General features: G+C 37.6%; 1 protein-coding gene across 12 annotated transcripts in view; it reads left to right on the top strand.

The window, feature by feature from the left end:
* The window catches only part of LOC106654819 (glucose transporter type 1), a 59,316-nt gene that overhangs the window by 33,412 nt on the left and 3,229 nt on the right, over window positions 1–22,675 (top strand). For 3 of the 12 annotated variants that reach the window (XM_023460967.1, XM_023460965.1, XM_023460966.1), the window contains exons 3-11: window positions 7,586–7,681; window positions 8,468–8,988; window positions 9,249–9,480; window positions 9,976–10,188; window positions 11,993–12,217; window positions 12,310–12,449; window positions 14,987–15,037; window positions 19,096–19,193; window positions 20,625–20,655. In XM_023460967.1, coding sequence (XP_023316735.1) covers window positions 7,586–7,681; window positions 8,468–8,988; window positions 9,249–9,480; window positions 9,976–10,188; window positions 11,993–12,217; window positions 12,310–12,449; window positions 14,987–15,037; window positions 19,096–19,193; window positions 20,625–20,655 — 1,607 coding nt within the window. Of the gene's footprint in view, window positions 1–2,320; window positions 2,356–4,697; window positions 4,891–6,402; window positions 6,514–7,585; window positions 7,682–8,467; window positions 8,989–9,248; window positions 9,481–9,975; window positions 10,189–11,992; window positions 12,218–12,309; window positions 12,450–12,700; window positions 13,371–14,986; window positions 15,038–17,539; window positions 17,661–19,095; window positions 19,194–20,624; window positions 20,656–22,675 lie in introns of those variants that run through there. The other 9 variants (XM_023460957.1, XM_023460956.1, XM_023460959.1 and 6 more) reach the window with 8 other exon arrangements.

The following is a 22,675-nucleotide window of genomic DNA, read 5'->3' as shown; positions in this document are numbered from 1 at the left end:
ATACAGGCTCATTCATTCGCGACAATACACGTCATGTATACAATTTGCGAACATCATACGGCCATCGACGAAGGCAACACAACGAGCCTATACAATTCGATCGATTGATTCGTGCATACGCAAGAAGAAAAGAAAACTGCTAATTCGCAATTATCGAAATATTCATACTTTTGTACTCGATCCACTGCATTCAACTCGCAGCCCCATTTGCTCAGTATAAACAATCACTTATCAAGCTCCGAATTATCATCGTCGACTTCATCGCTGCGCTATATAACATTATTTATTCTATATATTATATACATATTCGCTGGACCATTATGTGTAAAGTTTATATTACGTACGCTCGGTAATATACTTTTGCGAGTAACTCGAATGAAAGCAGCTTCGTATCTCGAAATATATATTGTCTCGCGGTGTTTCAATTAAAACCGGCGCGCGAGCGCGGGGGGCAATGAGAGATATCTCTCTCTCTTTCTCTCGAAGAAAGTTGCGGGAAAATCGCGCGCGCGCGCGAAAATTGCAAATCTCTCTCGCGGGTACGCAGCAGAAGCAGTATAGCAATAGCGGAGCTTTGTATACGTCACATTTCGCAACGCGAGCTTTAAAAAACTTCGATTACGACTATGCGCAGCAGCAGCAGCAGCAGCAAAACGATACGACTCTCGATTGTTTCGCGAGCTTGCCTATACTATATTTCATCGGGGGCTGCGCGCGTGCGGAAATCAGCTTTTATATACAGGCGAGGGCGCGCAGTCGTGCGAAAAATAGAAAATTTATACACGCGGGGGCTCCGTTGCTGCTGCTGCAATATATATGAAAAAAAAAGAGAGAGAAAGGAAAAAAAATAGAGTAACTCGTCGTCAAATTTCTCGGGAGATTCGCGTATATATATAAATGTAAATGAAAAAGAAATATCTGCGCGACGAGTTTCGCCTTTATGTGAGAGAGAGAGAGAAAGACTTTTTAGCCGGCGGCTGTTTGAATTATTTCGCGATCTATTAAACAACGATGGATATTAGAAATAAAATTCCAGTACGGTTCCTTTGTTCGACGTAGACGATTGTTTTCTATTTTGTGCTCGTGCATGATTCGTCGTAAATTGAAATGAAAAAAAGGAAAGAAAGAGTACGAGAGAGACAACGCATCAAACAGACATAAACACATTACCGATGTAAATCTGTACATATTTCATCATACACAATTAAACGAGTTCGAGTTATATAGCGAAAAACACACGAGAGAAGGCCGACCAGCCGATTTTATATATTCGGGACAGGCATATCGGCCTTCTCGCGAAACAAAAAAAAAACAACAATTCATACTTGATATTTAATTTGTACATTCCATATATCATTATAGCATTATTGATTCATTAAAGCTGACAACATTAATTGTGAGATGATATAATATAGAGAGCCAAAACTGAACCACGACTATGTTTCCCAAACTATAGGTAAAAAAACCAAAAAAAAAAAAAAAGACAAAAAGAAAAAGAGTATCGTGAGCGAGCTTGAAATTGAGAGCGAGAGAGAGAGAGAGAGCGAGAAAAAAGAAAAAAAAAGTACGAAGCGATCGATCGAGCCGAGAGCGAGCGAGCGATATATAGATATACTATATTAAACACGGAGAGGAAAAACGAGAGGCAACGAAGCTCAGCATCAGTTTTGTGCCACTACTGCGCCGCTTCTATATACGTGTGTATAGAAAATAATAAAAGCGTACGCGTACACACGTGTACGTACAGAGAGGCAGCCGTTTACGATAGCAGCTTTTGGACTGCGATTGAAAAGTAATCAGTTGGGTGCGTGCGGCGGAGCCCAGCCACCCATCCACACGACAACAACGCACGCAACACACGGAGCTGCTCTCACTCTCTTTCTTGTGTGCGTGTGTGCGTATAAGCACACACAAATATACACGAGTAATCGGTCAAGTATCGCTGCCCACCACCACCTATACCTGAGTCGTCGTTCCGCGAGTGCCAGCGGATAAAAGTGCGCAACGGTCAATTTGACGGGCTCCACACACGTGTATAGCATATATATATACCGAGAAAGAGAGAGAGACGAGAGAGAAATTTTGTCAAGAGGAGGAGGCCTGTTAAAAAAGAGTGAGAGAAAAACGGATACACGGCTCATATATGTTTCGCTCTCCTCTTCCTCGCGTGCCGTGCGTGTGCTCATAGATATATGAGAAAAGAGTGCCGGAGAACTGAACTGAACTGAACCGAACTGACAAAAAAAAAAAAAAAGAAAAGACAAAAAAAAAAAATAAGTGCGAGATTGCCAGAGCCCTCGGGGGAACTCTAGCGTAGTTTCGAAACATAGCCATGGTCTCCGTACCTCCTCCCAGGTACATATCCAACATCATCGCTCGCTCTGCTTCATATGTTTCTTTTTTTTTTTTTTCTATCCACCCACCCCCACCACCAGCCACCGCCATGTCTTTTTCTTTTTTTTTTCAACCCGATTTTTCGCCTTTTCTTTTTCTTCGCCTTTTATTTTACCACACCTTTGTTGTAGCCCCGTCGTACACTTTTACGTTACATCTCGCTTCTTCTTCTACTTCTTTCGCCTTTTTGCTTCTTTGCCCATAAGTTTTACTTTACTCATTTTTTCAGATTTCGTCATTTTCCCTTTTTTTCTCTCTGTCTCTCGCTGCAGCAGACTCTTTTTTATTGTCGTAGTGATTTTCTCCTTTTTTTTTACACGTCACGCTGTTTGTTGTCATTTATCTTAGACTTATTTTTTTACGCTTTGTTATATCGACACATCTCCGACAGTAAAAATTTCATATTTTTTATTGACATCGTATTTTTCCACCAGTTTACGTTTTCTTTGCTATTTGAATATATACCTTTATTGATTGTCTAATTCTGTAAACAAACTTGACCAACAAAAAATAACAGACATGTTTTCTCATACTTTTTTCCATAATTGTTCATGATAAAAAAATAAAATTTACGACAATGATAAAACAATTAATTTTCAATCAATATTGGTATTGATCGTTACGATTTTCTTACTCTTTCTCTTTCAAAATCGTTCATTCAAAGTCATTGTTCATTCATTTCTACTGCATTTCACTCGATTCAAATTCATCGCTTCATGTTCTGCGATTGTCAGGGTCAGAATACATTCATTGTCATGCATATAACTCTCGTGCATTTAAAATCATTCTCTCGAGTGCGCGAGAGTGCACGACCGACGTATATACCTTTTCATTATCAATCAAGCCCAAAATCTTCCTTGCGACGAAGATTTCATTAATTTTATTCATTTACAAAACAACTTGAAAAAAATCACCTCGACACAAGTAGAAGTTCAAGAACTGTAGTAATGAGATGACAATTTTGCCACTAATCTGATCACAAAAATCAAAAATTCTTCACAATTACACACTTATAAAAATAGTACTTTTCGAAATAACTACGAAAAACTAAGAGAAACTAATGGAACAAAAACGAATTTTTAAGAAAAACATGCTGTACATGACGGATTTTTTGTCCATAAAATATTTTAACAAACTTTATTTCGAACGAATAAATAAACTTTCCAAGAAAAAAAATGCGCAAGAATACAAAACTTTCTGACTTTTCGTTCAATTAAATAATTTACCCAGCGAAAATGTAAAAATGTTTCGTTTTACAAAGTTTCGACATAGTTTTCTTAGTTTTTTGTGCAAGATGAAAAATAATTCAAAGGGTATTAGGCGACGAAAAACGAAACAATTTATTTTTAATGATACAAAACGAATAGATCATTTCTCCTTTTTTTTCAAACTGAAGTACAACTTTAGTACACCATTAGTGAGCAACGGCATCTCTCTTTTAATCTGCACAGCTTTGACAAAATTACTAATTGGTATATTATGTTTTGAAATTCATTTCAAAAGTATTATGCGCACACGAAACTTTATTCGAAGATTTTAAAGTAAAATTGCTGTTTGTCTTCGTAGTTTATTTCGCATTATGGTGACTAAATGAATGGATTTATAACAATTTCAATTTAAATTGTGAGAAACAAATTGACGTTGGCTGTGTACACGAATGATTTTCGTGCTAGAATACACTCCACAAAAAAATAAATAAAATGAAAATAATTATTTGAATTAATTAAAGTTTTTTTACGTTAGTCGTTTACGTTTTATTGACAGTTTTTTCGTTGTTTTCTACTTTTGTATATCAGTATAAAATGCTATAATTGCAACGAACTCGGAAAGCTTAGAGCGATATTCGCGTTTTATACAAAAATTGCAGTTTAATAGAATCAGTCACAGAAAATGCACACATTGAATGCTTTGAGTGACGTGCAGTACGATAATGAATGAAAAATCTCAGGTACTCGACCGGATTGTTGCTCGCTGTAAAAATTTTAGTATAAAAAAAAAAGAAGTGAAAAAAATGAAAAAAAAGAGAAAGAGAATTCAAGACGTAAATTCAATTATACGTAAAGTCTCGTAGCAAGATTGTTATACTTGAAAACTTTTTAATGCACGCAACACCTTTAGTGAAACAAAAAAAAAAAAAAAAAAATTGAAAAACATCCAATTCACTTAATTAGACTGTTTTAAATTTTTTTGGTTGAGTATTACTGAAATGATGATGGTTGAATTCTATATAAAGCCCACGTTTTAGCAAAAATCAATCTCGACTAATCTTATCGAATGATTTTTCGCTCGGCAAAACTCTAAAGCCTGCAAAAGCAGGTGAGCGTGATGAGCATGAACCTGAGCGCCAAGCTGGACGAGCTGCAGCGCGGAGATCGCCAGCTGGAGACGACCGTGGCCCTCTGCGAGATACGCACGCAGCTCCAGGAGCTCACCAAGAGCGTCGAGTCCTGCCAGAGCGAGGTCAGCGAGGTCAAACGCGACATGGTGGCGATTAAGGTAATTTCTTTATATATTCTCGTTCAATCGTATTATACGCGAGCGCGCGTATAAAATAATGAAATAAGTTTAATTGTAACGTGTGCCGCTGCTGCTGCGTAAGTTCGGAATTGGATAAAAATGTAAATTGGCCGCGCCTTAACAACGCATAAAACATTGTTAAAAAGTGCACACAGACGCACACGCGCGTGTATACCGAGCGTCGATTAAAATTTCACGTGCATCGTATAAGTGTTTTTAATTTCTCGAGCGCGTGGGGCGCGTTTTCGGTGCGCGGGGGGGGAAGCAATTCCACCCAGGCCTCGTTAGATAAAACCGCTGGCAGCAAAAAAAAAACAACTCGGAAAAAAACAGAAAAATAAAATATACACACTCAAATGTTAGAGAGGAATGAGAGAGGGAGAGCTGGTATGACGTTGATGAATTCAAACTTTACACGCAAAGCTGAAATGTTATACCCAGGTCTCGTGTGAGCCGCGCGCGCTTCCCATGAGACGGCGAATGAGTTGTGCGCCGCCGCTGCCCATACACCCACACAGACACAGACACACTGTGGCACACAACAATAATATCATACGCCAGAAAAAAAAAGGAAGAAATATATGGAGGCAAAATTCTAATTAAAGTAGTCATCTACAGGAAAAAACCACCTGAGCCTTATATAGGCTTTATTTATATGGAAAATGACAAAAAAAAAATATTTCATTTGATTTATTTCGCCGCGACGCGACGCGACGTACGTACGTACGTGTGTTCTATAGTGCGTTTTAATCAACTCGTTGTAATTTTCTCGCAAAATTTTTTTTTTTCGTACACGTTATTCGTCACACCCGTTATTAGCGATGCATTAATTAAGTTTTTACATTTATACCAAAAAAAAAAAGGAAAATTAAAAGATTATCCGAATTCTCCAATCGATAAAACGAAATTACACGAGCAATTTTCGACGAACGTTTAATATCTGCCGCGTACACACACACAAATAAATATGCTAATTGCTTAATGCTCAAGTGCATTCATGAGAACGCACACACACAAACACACGCAAACCGCAGCAGCGCGCAATAAAATATTTCCATGGAAAATAATAACAACGAATAACTCTCGGCGATTATTAATAATTCATTTTGGAATTTTCATCGTGTATACGCATGCCTATGTATCTGATTTACGAACTTTCGTTATACAAATAATAATAAACGACGCTGGAAACAGGAATTGCTTAATAAATGGTTTTCATACCTCCTCTTTGCCCTCCCCCGCGCGCGCGTCGTTGTAATATATAAAAACGGACGAGGTGAGGAAAAAAAACAAGTACCATATACTTTTTTTTACATTATTGAAATTCATTCGACATCGCTCGCGTATATCTGACCTAAAAGCTCATAATTTTCTATAAATATCAGCAGCGCGCTCGCGCGCGCGCCGAGCTATACAGCTTGGCGAGAATCGAAAGAGATGGATCAAAAATATTTCTTCATCTTTCCTTACCTTTTTTTCTTTTTTATACAGCATGAACTAGATACCGTGCAGCAGGTGAAAGAGGAAATCGAAGAGCTACGAGAATACGTGGACAGACTCGAGGAACACTCGCATCGAAGAAAGCTTCGGCTTCTGGAGCAGGTGAAAAAAGATAAAAAATAATAATTCAAAGCATAATCCCGGACATGTCCGATTTTGCATGATTTTATTATACTATACCTCTTTTTAGCAACATTTTTTTTTGTATTATTACATATACAGCAAGAAATATTTCTTTTAATGCCGCTTTTTTTCTTTTTCATGTTGTTACAGATTCTTTTGCGTCTTTATGATTTTTCGTATGTGTACGTTCTTTACAGCGTTTTTATCATATATATTTATACAGAAGCTTCGTACGGCGCCACTTTTCCCCCAAAAAAAGGGAGCTTGTGCGAAAGGGGATTTTTTATTCGCTTTTTGGATTTATTTATTGAATGCATCTCGAACGGGTGAATCAATCAATATTGTAAACGGAAGCTGAATAAAATAACCAGAAAAGTGTGCACTGATGAAGTTCGATGTATTTGTAACTTTGTGCTGTGTTCCGTATATAGTCAAACTCTTTTTACACTAAGCAGCTTTTTTTGTTGAAAACTACACGAGAACTATAGTTCAGTTGATGTTTTCGTGTAGCTTTTCCAACGAAAAAAGAAGTACGCTGCAAGTTGATACGAGCTGAAAATTTTACACTTGTATACGCACACACACGCACACTGATTTTGGCTTCGTTTCGATAATTATTTTCACATTTATTATTGTATCGTTAACGCATCGATCTGTTTCTATATTATGAACATATTTTACTTTTCAGAATGCAATATTGTATATCGTTTTGTTACCTTGTAATCGAACATGTTTTTGGCATTGAATAAAAAAGATTATTTTTTCCTTTTGTTATCGTTTCGTTATTTTATACTTATTTTACACTTTATACATACATATACAACAGCATCGCATCGTCGTTGTCGATGATTTATCGCACATACGCACTCACGAAATCGACGACGACGACGACGATGATTATTTAACGAGCTTTTCTCTCTTTTTTTTTATATATATAATATAAATAGGGATTAATCCTCGACACTTTCTCGTAAGCTCTCTCTACCGAGCGCGCGAGAATTACACGCGTATAAACGAGAGGGTATTTTAACGATACTATTTTTTTTTACAGGGGCTGACGTTCTTCCTGTCGTACGCGATACTCGCAGCGGTGCTGGGCATGCTGCAGTTCGGCTACAACACCGGAGTGATCAATGCGCCAGAAAAGGTAATATCCCTATATACGCGTCTATATATATAAATGCGAATTCGATGTAACTTTTCCGTGTGTACGTATGTATATACGCGATATCGATCCCCCCCGACCGATTAAATTTGAATTTTTATCCCCCCGTATAGCTTTTGTTTTCGCGCGGTAGTCTCGAGCGGCGAGTCTTTCGAACTTTTCATCACGTGCATATAGAGAGACCTATACCTACTACTACTACTACTACTACTACTACTCTGAGCTACGCGTGAAATCGCGATATATATACACCGAAGGCTGCTGCTCCCAACACATAATTAATTTGCCAACTTATTTGCCCGCCCGCCTGCCTGCCTGCCTCGTGTTTGTATCCCCCCGTCCGCCCGCTAGTCGAATTTCCGTATATAGACGAAGAAGGAGAAGTTTCTGTGCCATTAGAGTGGCGGCGTTGGTGCAAGCACCTGTGTGTACGACCATGACACCACACAATTTTCTAAGTAGGCCGGCACAGAGCGAGTCTCTAGTAGTATATATATGTATATATACTCGAGCTTTCTCTCGCGGCGCGCACACGATTTGCCCAATTAGATTAAACTGTGTCGAAGTAGTAGCCCCCCCAACTGAGTAGTAGTAGTGGTGGTAGTAGAAAACGAACTATATTATCACGAATTCGAGTCCTGTCGTGCGCAGAGCTCTATAGCCGATCGGGCGCGCGTCCTTAATTGACTTTTTTTCTTCTTCTTCTTTCTCTACTTGTTCTTCGCAGCCTTATTAGCTTTTTTTCCTTATCTCTTCTTTTTCTCCCAGAATATCGAGGACTTCATCAAGGGCGTGTACAAGGGCCGCTACGGCGAGGAGATAGCCCAGGAATCGGTGCAGCGCATGTACTCGGTGGCGGTCTCGATCTTCGCCATCGGCGGCATGCTCGGCGGCTTCGTCGGCGGCATGATCGCCAATCGATTCGGTCGCAAGGGCGGCCTGCTGCTCAACAACGTCGTGGGCATCGCCGGCGCCTGCCTCATGTTCTGCGCCAAGTTGGCCAGCTCGTACGAGATGCTGTTCGTCGGCCGCTTCGTCATCGGCATCAATTGCGGCCTGCACACCAGCCTCGTGCCCATGTACATATCGGAGATCGCACCGTTGAATTTGAGAGGTGGTTTGGGCACGATAAATCAGCTGGCCGTGACCATTGGACTGCTGCTGTCGCAGATCTTGGGTATAGAGCAGATTTTGGGCACGGAGGACGGATGGCCGCTGCTCTTGGGGTTGGCAGTGTGTCCAGCCGTGCTGCAGCTGGTGCTGCTGCCCTTCTGTCCCGAATCTCCCAGGTACGTACGCGTGCACTTACTTATCTTACTTATGAATATCTCCTCGAGTTTGAATTATTCCAAGAGAGAAAAGCGATATATAGCTACGTCGACTATGCATAATGCGGCTCGAGTGTCGTCGTCGTCGTCGTTGTGCAAAAAGGATAACTCTCGAGTAGAGGCCCTCTCGAGATCGTATATAAAGATATATAATATAAGAGCAGCGCGAGTACGAGTGGGGTTGGGGATATGAAAATAATTCCAGTATTCTCTTCGCACAGGTACCTGCTCATTACGAAGCAGTGGGAGGAGGAGGCGCGCAAGGCGCTGCGCAAGCTGCGCGCCAGCAATCAGGTCGAGGAGGACATCGAGGAGATGCGAGCGGAGGAGCGGGCCCAGCAGGCCGAGTCGACCATATCCATGACCGAGCTGATCTGCAGCCCCACGCTGAGGGCGCCCCTCGTCATCGGCATAGTGATGCAGCTGTCCCAGCAGCTGTCGGGCATCAATGCAGTGAGTATAAACGACGCGCGACGTCGTCGCGACGTGACGAGGCGAAAATCTCTCTCGCTCTCGCTCACCGAAAAAAGCTCCGAGGCTTTTTTTCCTTTTTTTTTTTTTTTTTTTAATAAGCCTAGATGAAAGGAGCTCTCTCTCTCTCTCCGAGTATATATATACATCCTTCAGACGACTCGGGGATACACACACAAAGTAGTCGTCGTCGTCTTCCTTTTTCTCCTTGGCGACCGCTCGCGCGAGCGAAGAAAAAGGGAGAGAGAGAGAGAGAGTCTTGACATACACTGGAGCAGCGTCGTCGTCGTCTACGTCTACGTCTAATGTATATTGAAGAAAAAAAAAAGGTAGCGAGCGAAAGACGCCGATGCGCTGCTCCAGTGTCTGCGTATACCTTACCTTTTTTGCCTTCATCAAAGCTCTATACGTATATATACTACTTGCTACTTTTTTGATGTGACATTTATACGTGTCTGTCTCTCTCCGCGCACACAGGTTTTTTACTACTCGACGTCGCTGTTCTCGTCCTCGGGTCTGCCCCAGGAGCGGGCGAAATTCGCCACGATCGGCATCGGCGTCATCATGGTGATCATGACCCTCGTCTCGATCCCGCTGATGGACCGCACCGGCCGCAGGACCCTCCACCTATACGGCCTCGGCGGCATGTTTATCTTTTCCATATTCATCACCATTTCGTTCCTGATAAAGGTGAGTACCGAGCGAGCCGACTCGAGCGGGTACGTACACATTGAGACAAGTATGTACCCAAGCGCCCCCCTCACTCTCTAACGTAATATGTACATTTATATATGAATAATTTCTTTATGTGTACGATGATGCCACGCGCGCGCAGCTCTTTCGCGAATTTCGATTCGCCGGAGTGTGTATACTTTTGCTCTCGACGCGCGGAGAGAGAAAAAAAAAATATAAAGTTTTACCCTTATTTATTATTAAGCGGCGCAGAGGAGCTGCCTCTACATACAGTGTGCGCAAGACGTGCTTTAAATTTCTCTCTACGCGACTATTCATCTTTTTCAAAGCAGCACAGCTCTCGCTGCGCAGCAGCATTCATTCAATATACGCTTGACATTTTTTAAAGATCTTTTTTTTTTTTACATTTTAGTACTTTCTTCTTTTTTTTTCTTCTTCCTTTTTCATCGATTCATTCGCTTCTCTCTCACTCTGCGATATAATTACCGAGGTTTCGACGTTGTAATAATTTATTAAAGAATCTCGAGCCTCTCGCGTGCCATTATAACTACAGAAGCAATTAACCATGGAGATGCATTAGTGATGATTTTTTTTTTTTTTTTGCTCGTGTACAATAACAAAACTAAAACAGTCTTTGAAGCAGCAGCTTTTCTCCTTGTACAAAGCCCATTCAGTTTGTGAATCGAGAGCGCATTACTTAATCACTTTTTCACTCGGATTCGCGGGATTTTTTTAAACTGAAAATTGTATCATTTCCATTTAGTACGTAAGTTACTAATCCCTGTGTTTCCTGCTATTTATGAGCTTTATCACTTTTTCGTTCGTTTTTCGTTTGTAAAACCCTTTTCTCCCGTCTATCCCTTTTCCCATCCCCCTCGACATTAACAAAACTCTTTCCCGAGCTGCATCTGGGGGAGGAGAATTTCACCTTTCTATAACTTTTTTATTCATTAATATAATATAATTTGGTGGTTGTGTGGTCGCTCGAGCCTCTATATACGATACTGCTCTCTAACTCGCTTCGGTGTGCAAAAAATTAATAAACCTCTACTAACTTAAAACGCTTTATTAACTTTTTCTTTTATTATGAATTTTTATCGAAAATCTCTCTCAAAACTAACCGCTTCTATACGTGTATGTTTAATTTAAATTTCCGCCGAGCTTTCGATTGCGGCCTTTCAACGACTCGCACAGTCGATCTTTATTCGAAATAAAAAAAAAAAATGTTATCGGCGCGTGATATGCCTCTTGGCTACTTTCGAGCTGTGTTCTTTCCGCGACTCGCTATATATGTTTCTGTTCCCGCGCGGTGAAATATTAATCCGTTTCGATTGACGCGCGGTGCGGCTCTTTGACTGCGCCCGAGCAAAGGACAATAGATATCTTTTCGATATATAGTCTTTTCGTTATTAAAGCTCGAAGCTCTTTGGATTAATATTTAATACAAGTTGCGGGCGTGTTTACATATTATAAAAAAAAAAGAAGCGGTAGCAGCAGCAGCAGCAGAAATTTTCATTATAAACGAGATGAATATTTTATTTAATAAAAAACGTGGAGAAAGGAACGAGAGACGTATTACATGAATTATTTACGCAGACGCGCGCGCGCAGAGAGCAAACCACACGAAGCAGCGCATTTTCTATTATTTAAGTTTTCTCTCTCTCTCTCTCTCTCGACCGTTTCTGCGGTCTTGGGGGCAGAATTTATATATCTATATACAAAGTCCGGTCCGCAATCCTCTCGCATCTCTTCCCCCGCAGCTCTCGGGAAAGAGGCGAGCTCGGTTCTACTCGCCTGATAGGAGTTTTTTGGTTACGTGCAGGAAATGATCGACTGGATGTCGTACCTGTCGGTGGTGTCGATCCTCAGCTTCGTCGTGTTCTTCGCCGTGGGGCCGGGCTCGATACCCTGGATGATCACCGCCGAGCTGTTCTCGCAGGGCCCGCGGCCCGCCGCCATGTCCATCGCCGTGCTGGTCAACTGGATGGCCAATTTCCTCGTCGGAATCTGCTTCCCGAGCATGCATGTACGGATATATCATTATTATTATTATTTGACTCGACGGTGTGGCATTGATTCGTTGTTTTTTTTTTCTCTTCTGTTCCGTTCGAATTATAGAATCACCTTGACAACTACACGTTCCTACCGTTCAGTGCATTCTTAGCGATTTTCTGGATCTTCACGTACAAGAAGGTGCCGGAAACGAAGAACAAGACCTTCGAAGAGATTCTATCGTTGTTCAGGCACGGCAACGGCAGGTAAGAGATACCATTCCGCAGTGAAAACGTTTATTGTTTTTTTCAGACTCGCTTGACAAATATATTTAATTATTACATATGTGATACTTTAACACGGCGTAATGGAGTCGGCGCACAATAACTGTATACTCGTTTATTTATTTTTTTTCTATAATTGCATGCAACATTACAATACAATATGATATTTTATTATGTAGCTATTTTGGAATTTTTTGTAATGGCTTGTTTTATGATTTTTTTGTTTATTGTAGAGTTGTCAATCCATGATTTCTTGTGTGTCGTTATTTATCCCTTTTGGCTGCTCGCACCAAACCGACTTATGAGTGATCCAACATCCAGCACGTTTTTTAGTTGTCCTAAAAAAAAAAAAAAAACAGTTTTTTCGCATGAGAAACTATTTGATGTGTTTTTAACGTTTTGTAATGCAGAAAATGGAGGCATTTTGTCCATGACACCGTCTTAACGTACGGATCGTGTTTCGTTGACAGAGGAGCATACTTATGACTGTATTACGATGCCAAAATCAAACAAAAACGATCTAACTATCTGTCGTATAAATGGTCATTAGCAACTACCTCGGCGTTACGAAGGAGCAAAGTCAGCTGCGAGAGAACATTTCGGATACCCGAAACTCTTTGATTCGTCGTTAATTTTAATAAATAAAATAAAAATACAAACAAACAAAAAAAAATACAGAGCAGCGATATTCCAATGACATTTCAAAATATAATATTCGTCACGTACACTTCTTTATGATAATCATGATTGAACTGCTAATTTGTTTAGCTATCTTAAGTGCTTTGGATGAGAACAAATCCATGATCGGTGCTACTTATTAGTCAAAGCTAATTATTATAAATATATACATAATAAATTTAAGATACTGCAATAATAAAATAATTTAAATACTTGATATAAAGTATTAGAAAATATTTATGAAGCCAATCGGGCTAGTGACAAATTTTTTTCCATATTTTTTTGTTGTTATTTATATTTATTTTTATTAAAAAAAATTAATAAAATGTTATACGGTTTTACCCTATATTGACGTTGTTTTTATACTTTTTTTTTAGTAGTTCTTAGTGCATACCGATATCTTGTCTACTTAAGTTTATGGGACATTCTGCTAATTTTTAAAAATCTGCTGCAGCGTGATATCTTTTTTTCTCTTATTGTTCATTACTATTGTTATATGTACAAATTTTTTGAAAGACTTGCAACCACTAGAACAAATTTAGTTACGTAATTCTACTTCATTTTGCTCTATACTTTCTTTTTCTTGGCATGATTCTTTTCCGATTCTGGATCTGAAGTAAAAACGTGTATGTTGAGAGATATATTTATGAGTTGAGCGGCACTCTTGAACCTCACAAAGTTGACCTTTTTTTTGTCGTTTTCAAGCTAAATATCGCTCACGTGGCCTTAATTCCAAAAACTCTAGTTTTGGAGATCATTACTACATTTTTGCCAAATTCCTCATTCACGAAAAATATTATAAAATGGATTAATTAAAAAATATGAAATCTAAAAAACATTTAAACGTCTGCCTGATCGAGACGTTTCGAATTTTTTCACGTCTACGTAACATGTTTAGCAGAGTTTAGTGGTTTAAACTTTTTCAGAAATTTTTCTTCAGTAAAATACAGAATATTAAAATGTAACAAAATAAATTAGTAAACAGTAGAATGTCCCACGTTATAATTTATATCCACATGATGAGTACAAGAAATTAGTGATAACAATCCTCACGCGTCTTGTGCTGCTCTTGCTGGCTAATATTATAGCATATTAACCCATGGTTGGTGTAACCAATCCCGCACGTGTTGTTTATACTATTATTTGACACGGCGTAAGGTAATTTTCATTTACCGCACTCTAAAAAAAAACTGGGGTTGGTACTCTATTCGGTAACGTGCACATGTATTAATTTTCGAAATCAGAGTATGCGATAAACCAAACTTATTGTGCGCCGTGACAAAAATATATGTTATGTCTAAGGTATGATTTATTTATTTGTAATTCCGAATTTTTTTAATTTTAAATTTTATATTTGTACAATATATTTTGAGTAAAGTTATTACTTTTATTGCATATATTTTATTAATAATTAACCCCGTAGATTATATTGTCTGTAGGATGATTCTAATTAAAGGTTAGTACATGTTATTTGCTTGGATGCGTAGATGGTTCGTTTGTGCAAGTGGATGCATTTAAAAATTTATTTTGTAAACTTGCAGTTACTTTAAGTTGAACTTTTTTTAACTGTGGAAAAAATTATCATTGATTAACGATTGTATGATTTTACTTATGATTTCATGATATTCTTAACTTTACCTATACACAGCATTCTATCCATTGTGAATAAATTTAGTTAAAATTAATTGAATGTAAATTAAAATCACTTAAAAATAAATTATTTTAAGTAGAAACAATGATTTCATTCACGATAAATAATACTTTACAAACATCGTAATTTCAATTCACTTCTAGCTATATAATACGAAATAACATGCTAAGTAATGATTCTCTAATTATAGATTTTATTCTTATGAAAACAGGAGCAGTTTGCGGGACAGCAGAATTTATGGGTGAGTGTGTATAATTTAACCATAAACTAATTTTTAGTACATATCAATTGAATATGCGTTTCGTTTCGATGCATGTACTCCCTTCAATTTGAATCTATTTGAATTATAAATGATTAATTGAGGGATTATTTTTTAAGAATGATGAATGTGAATTTGCTTTCGAAAGCAGTATGAAAGTCGTGTATTTTTGCAAAATTAAGTGTATGAGTGAGAAACAGAGAATTATGGGGTAAAATACCTACCTTTAGGACAGAAAATATAATGAATATAACTTAAAAAATAATCCTCGGTTCAATATGTAAGTTTTTAAGAATCCTTACTTCTATATGACTGCGAGCATGATATAATTTTAAATAGATACATCCAATGAATTTTTACTCTACTAAAACTATTCTAGTGGTCTAGAAAAATAAATTTTATAACATTTAAATAATATAAAGAAAGTTTATGCATGAGTTCAAAATGGCAGAAATATAAGCTTACGTTCATACTTATTCAGTATCAATAATTATATTATAATTCATATCACAGTTAATTTTTTACAATCATCCGAGGGCTTCTATGTTTATATCAACTACATGTATATGATTTCAATTTTTAATATCTGCTGCAACAAAATTAAGATTAAAAACATACCAGCCCAGCATAAATTTTTCTCTCATGAAGTATTAAATTATACGCATGCCATCATAAGTTTTAATTTATTAAAAATTTAGTATATAAATTATAGTAACATTTTAATAACTCACAAAAATGTTAAAGGGTCATTAATTAATTTACAAATGACAGTTCGAATTGACATAAATATGAATTACCAAAAACCAAATAGATGCACGATGAAATGAAACATGTAGGGTAGTCAATCTGAATCTACTTTTTGACCTGCAAAGTAAAGTACGTTTGCTGTTACGTTGAAATTGTTGAAGTTTTAACTCTACTGTGACAAAGTGAAACTAAAGAACATTTTTGGGATGAGTTTCAATAAAAAAATTTAAAGGTTTAACTAGAAATTCTTTTAAAAATATTCATTTTAGATTTAGTTGATTTATAATGCTGAATGGCATCAAACGCTCGCTTTATGCTAAAAAAACTATGAGCATCAGCAAAAACATTCAAACAGATTTGCTTTATATTACGTACTTGAAGTATTAGAGTTTTGGGGATTCAATTCAAATTTACTGAAACGCTTATTTTAGCTACGTAATTAAATGCGGATTCTTCAAATTGTCATTGTTAAATGTATGAGCTTCCCAAATGTTCAAATTTTTATCGATCACAATAGAGTAAGCCCATGCAAAAGTAGATAAACAATGACAGTTGTGGACCCTTGCTTCGTCTGCACTCTTTATTCCCAGTCTTCCTGCATCATTTTTACGTATAAAAAGGCTCAAAAAATTATGGTAAGAAAAAAAGTGGGGGGAAGGAAAAAAATTGATTCTTTCCGTTAAATATTTAATAAATTGGTTTCTTATACCGATGAAACTTGAGGTTCTTGCGTTAGATAGTCGTATTATAATTTGTATATAAATACCTACTCCATCGATAAAGCTACTTATGGGTTATTCAATATTACAAGAGGATACTTGAATTTATAATGTCCCCTTTCCTTTTAATCAACCCTCTTGCGAACGAAGAAGAAAGGGTGGTGATGAAGTGTCCAAATTGTCATCGTTTATAACTGTTTGTCTAAATTATGGGCTGAGTAAGATGTTGAGTTAGAATTAATAGTTGTATCGTTTTATAAACACCGATATATATTCAGCAATATCCATCGAACGCGGATAGAATTTTGGGAAAATTTCGAGCTTACATCGAAGAACATAACTAGCTTAAAAATCGACTAATTATAGATTAAACCGGTCGCCTCCGGGATTCCGGGTAATCTCCAAAGAGCTTTAACGCGACGTAATTTAGTCGGTATGAGTTTCATAATAGCGTTTTATTCGAATCCTTTCGTGAACATCCGAGCGCATATAGCGAAACTTTGACGAGCTGTTTTGCCCCGATACTAGCTTCAACGGCGTATTAACGTTATAAACGAAACGAGTTAAAGGATAGAATGAACATTCGTTAAAATTTATGTTCGGTACTTTAATAACATTTGGCAGTCCAATTTTGAAAAAATTGAAAAATTAAAGTATTCATATAGACGGGCTGCTACCCGTATACGATTGCTCTACTTATGCCGTAAAGAAAAGAATTGTTTCTACTTACATAGTAGTTTTGTGAAAACCAAGTTCTATGGATCTTGCTTTATATATACCATCTACAATTACAGAAGAAACCTTACTCAATTGAGAAACATAATTTATGTATTAAAATAATTAAGAGAAATACTCGAAAGCCAGTAAAGATAGTTAATACCCCCCACAGGCTCACACACAATACGAATAATTGAAAATCCGACTGACTTCGAACATACATACAATATTACACCTACATTTGAAATTAATATGAATTATTTTATGGCTTTGTGTATGCACGTTGGAATATTAATTGCAGGGATGAAGAATTCACTACTAACTCTAGCAGAGAAACAATCCTAACTGACGCTGCAACTGCCATCAATATGCCTAATAATAGCGCACAATAATAATTCTTAATAAAGCGTACTTAAACTGTGTTATTCGTTCATTTAAACGCAATATATTAAATCAAAAACTGCAATAAACTGCCTATTGGTATAATAAACGTTGAGAAACTAATCAATAGTGATTTACGATTAAGAAACTTTTTACTGCAAATTCCTTGCAATTGTAATGTACTAATAAATGTTATCTAGAGAACTTTGTATAGTCGATTTATTGATTTTTTTACGTATACTTTAATATTCATGCAACTAATTAATTTGCCAAAATTATTTCATCGAGTAAATACGTGAATAAATGGCGTTGAGTGAAATATTCGATAGGGGTAAAGAGACTTTTCAGATTAAAAAAATCAAAGGTTACAGCGTAGCCAAAGTGAAAACTGTTACTTATTTTGCTAATGTTGACCGCACCAAATGCACACGAGAAATCTTTTTTTTAGGAAAAACCAAAAGTAGCAGTGAAGTTGCATCTTTTCGATTAGTTTGTAAAAAATAAATATTGAAAAGCTTTGAGGGGCATAAAAAGTAAATAGACACTCGTCATTTATATAAATTCTTTATAAAAATAACTGTGAAATGAATTATAAGATCTATTATTAGAGTTGAAAAAATTAATGGATATTGTCAGAAAAAGCAGTCATTGCATGAAAAACTCGATTGCCAAAAAGTTGTTCCAGTTACATTACATTATTTTTTAATTAAAAAAATACTCTGTGATCATTTTTACTATACCTAGATATTATTGATATCTAAAGGTCTATTTTTCTTTCACGTCCAAGTCTGATAATCTGATAAAGATTGAAACGCAGTTAAAATTTTTAATTCCTCCATGCTCGTGACACAGTTTCAATTTCCATTCGACAATGTAAATAATTTTTAATTAACTGATTAATATTTACCCATTATCTTATGAAATATACAAATATTTACGAGAGTAAATCATATCGTTACGTTCTCTCCAAAGAAAACCAGCACCGAATTCAATTTCGCCCGCACGAAAGCGCCCTGAAAATAAAATCTGAAACAGACTATGAAAATACCACCGAATAATTGAGAGCGCCTGGGAAACTTTGAATTCGAAAATTGCCCTGTAAATACACCGCCGCTAAGATATTTGCACTCACTGTACATAAAAAGTGCAACGAATATGAGCTTCATCCTCGGATGAAAAACCAACTTGTTTTGGTTTCCAGCTGTGGTCTAACTTGCACGGCAATATCAAGCTCTACATATATACCATATTGCGTTGCTCAGACCACCTTTTTTTCGAGGATCTGTATGTGGAACGAGAATAAAGTTTTACGTAGAGTAAATCAATTAATGAAGTTTGCGCGTGTGTGATGATTTAGGTGTACTGCACTCACTTATATATTTGTAATCTCAATGTGACATATTACCAAAAAAAAAAAAAAAGAGAAAAAAAAGTTGCGCAAAAGGAAGAGAAAAATGAACGTCGGGTATTTTACAGGAGCATGTTAAACTGCGTCAATTCGTTAGAAGGACACATACCAACGGCGGAGAACACGGCCTTCATGGCGGTCGAAGAAAAGCCACGTCCAGACACATGTAAGATGCCAAGCCTTTAAAATCCATCGACAATATCGTCTCTCATATTATGTATATCCTCTCTCGAAACATCGTCATTAATTCGCCATCACATCTCAACACATCATTTGCAACTTTTGTGTCATTATAAAAAAAAAAAAAAAAAGCAAAAACCATCAAAATATTGCATCGCGCGATGATCATACGCCACTGCCTTGACACGACAGGCTCTCGTCATATAACCGAAATTTAATATAACGCATAACATTCATTCGACGTTTCGCCTCCATATTCTAATTTCTCTCACTCTCTGTATCTGCACCATCTCCACCATTCATTTTTTTGTGTGTGCGTGTTCTATATCGACTGTTGTATCGATTCGTATCAATTTTTTTTTTTTTTTTTTTCAACTCGTGCGACAGGGGCAAATCACTTTTCTGACAGTGACCGAAACACCTTTCACAAAATATCAGCTCGCACTTTATAATCGACCGATAACTGTCGAACTCATAAATATTATTTAAAGAATCATAATTCATCATGCGTATACGTAAATAATAAAAGTGCAATTTCAAATCGGGACATCGGATCTGCGTTTCCAGCCGCGCCGCCCCCCCACCCGAAAACTTTTATCAATTTGCGCAGCGCAAATTAAGCGACTGATCGTATTTTACGGCGAGAAAATTTTCGCTTTTTATCGGGATTTAAAGTACTTTTTCGAATATGCGCGATTGCTCATAAAACGGATTATCCCGGGCACATGCATTAGATCTCGCTCGTTTAAATAATAAACTGTAAAATTGTAATTGCAGGCAATTCGCTATTTTCTTCTTTTTTTTTAAATTTAAAATTCCGCTCGCACTGGGTCAAGAAATCGTCGTTCAAATTAAGAATTTTCATAATTCAACGAAACTTGGTACTGCGGGCCGGGATGCAAAAGGACATAAATTATTCTCGCGCAAATTAAAAAGAACTGCATTAGACTTTCTGAAATTCGAGTAGAAAATATTTAAAATAAGCCATAAACATAAGCTAATTTTGGGAGAATTTCGCGTGGCCGGGGGTCTCTACTACTATCTCGGGCTAGGTCTGGAAGCTAAAAATTTTGCACGGAGACGACGCTTTTTTTTTTACTCGTGAAATACAACCACTCGCGCTGAAATTTTATGCAAATCGTCGTGGCGGCGGCGGTGGAGACCTCCGCGTGCGCGCGTTGGACGCAGATACGCTGTTTTGGTCTGAAATTAGTCATACATGTATAGTGGAAAGGAGGAAAAAAAAGGAGGAGCATTAAACGAGCATTATACATACAGTTCACTTTTCTGATCTACATGTGCATGCACCTCATTTTTTCTGTTTTTTTTTCTCTCTCTCTCTCTCTTTAAAATAGTAGTATATTTTTTCATCAGTAGTGTATTATTGGTGAAGTCATAATTTTTCTTTCATTTGCAGACTTCTCTACTACGTTTGAAAATAATTCAAAGTAGGTACTTGTAAAGTAATCACGAAACGATGCCGACATGAGAGACCATTAATTTTATATATTAATATTTATATAAAGTATTATCAGTTTTAAATTCCCCGTAATCGATAAGAGAGAATTTTTTTGTCGCTTCACATTCGCGCGCGTTTCAAAACGATGACGATCGATTGAAAAATTTGTATATAAAAATAATATATAGGATGTAACGATTGCAGTAAAAAAAAAGCTCGCACCGTCCGAGGCATAAGGCGCGTGTGTGCGAGCGTTTACATAGATATATAGCCTTTCACGTCGGCTCTGTTATTTTTGTTATTGTTATTATTATTAATTGGTCGAATAAAATGTCAACATATTGCTTTAGAGCAGATCTTAATCCATTGTATACATCGCGATCAAAACGATTGTGAATTCTTTAACGAATTTAAAAAGAATAAAAAAAACAATCCGATACATAAAAAAAAAAACATATAACATTAACAGCTAAGTGTTAGAAAAAGCTATCGTTATACTTTTTAATCTATGTACTACTTAATATAAGTTAATGATGTCTTTGTGTTGCTGTGTTAATTACAAAATTTATTATCATAGCCTATTATTACATAGTCATTTACAAGTGATCATGGTTTGTGCTTAATAATATTTTCAATGATGTGTACATATGAAGCTACTTTTAAACATTTCAGTTTTGAGAATGGATTTATTAATTTGATTTTTGTGTGTGTGATGCCTGTTACTATAATTAAATCAATTACAATAAAGTTACAATTATTTCTTTACGATTCGATGTTGATGTTATTGTTATAATTGTTATTATCGATATCAATAGCTGATAATCATAGGACAAAAATATTTTTCGATACAACTCGATGTTTTCGCCTACATAATACACAATCTGATTAAGCCAAAAAACAAGAAAAAAACAAAAAATCAAGAGATATCACGTCGTCGTAGACAAAGCAACGAAATTTCACCGCTGCACTCAATTCTCTAAGTAACGAAACACACGCTTGTAATATATAGTCCTCGCCCTGCCAGGAAACTCGCAAGTTTATATCGCAATTGGACCGTGCAAGAATAAGCGAGATAAGCGAATACACGAGCCAAAGTCCGGGAGGAGGGTGGGGGTGACTGACCAAAACGCCCCTGTACCACTGAAATAAAAGAAAGAGAGCTAGAGAGCGAGAGAGAGAGAAAAAGTGCAGATCGATTAGTATTAAGCCGCGCGCGGGAGAGAGAAAAGGCCAGAGCTCCCGATCGACGTAGAGCACAAATTCGATGACATATAAAAGGGAGATCCGCGTAGTTATACATCCTATCGTTATAATTCGGGGGATAAACGAGTTAAATCGAGACGAGCGATTAAAGGGACTCAAAAGAAAAGATCCGAGTACGTAGATAGCCCCCCCTTTTTTATATCGTTATATAGATTCCGCGAAGCTTTTGACTCTCGCTGTGACGTACGGATTATGCTCTGCGCGTCGAGAGGGGCGCAGCGAGGAATAATTGATATATCATCTACACGGTGTGTGGATAGGCGTTACGTTCGTACGTGCGTGCGTGTGTGTGTATAGGTGCACCGTAGGTAAACCTACATTACATCCACACACACACAGATAGACGACTTGGGTTCGGAGCGCGGCAACCGAAAGCAAATTTGGCCCTGGCTTGGAGCCAGTCGACAATGTTAACGTAATAATTCACCATATACACACACAGAGAGAGGCGTAGACACACTTGCAGAGTCACTCGGGGGCGCGCGCGCGGCAGGGGGGGTGTGAGGCCAAGGGTCACGCGCGCGCTGCTATATACGTAGCTGGCCTCGTGCACTGCACTTTTTTCACCCCCTTGCTGGCTCTCTCTCTCTCTCTTCGCTTTTATTTTTAGGGCGTTGCTGCTGCTTCGGCTGCTGCTGCCCCGTTATCTCTTACGGGACGTACACGCGTGTACTAAACATAACTATGTATACTCCTTAAAAAGCTCCGTGCAAGCTGTTGTTGGCTGGTGGTGGTGTGGGGGGGGG

This window comes from Trichogramma pretiosum, unplaced genomic scaffold (assembly GCF_000599845.2).
Source record: "Trichogramma pretiosum strain Unisexual culture from Peru unplaced genomic scaffold, Tpre_2.0 scaffold56, whole genome shotgun sequence".
NCBI lineage: Eukaryota > Metazoa > Arthropoda > Insecta > Hymenoptera > Trichogrammatidae > Trichogramma > Trichogramma pretiosum.
This window is presented reverse-complemented; position numbering and strand designations above follow the sequence as displayed.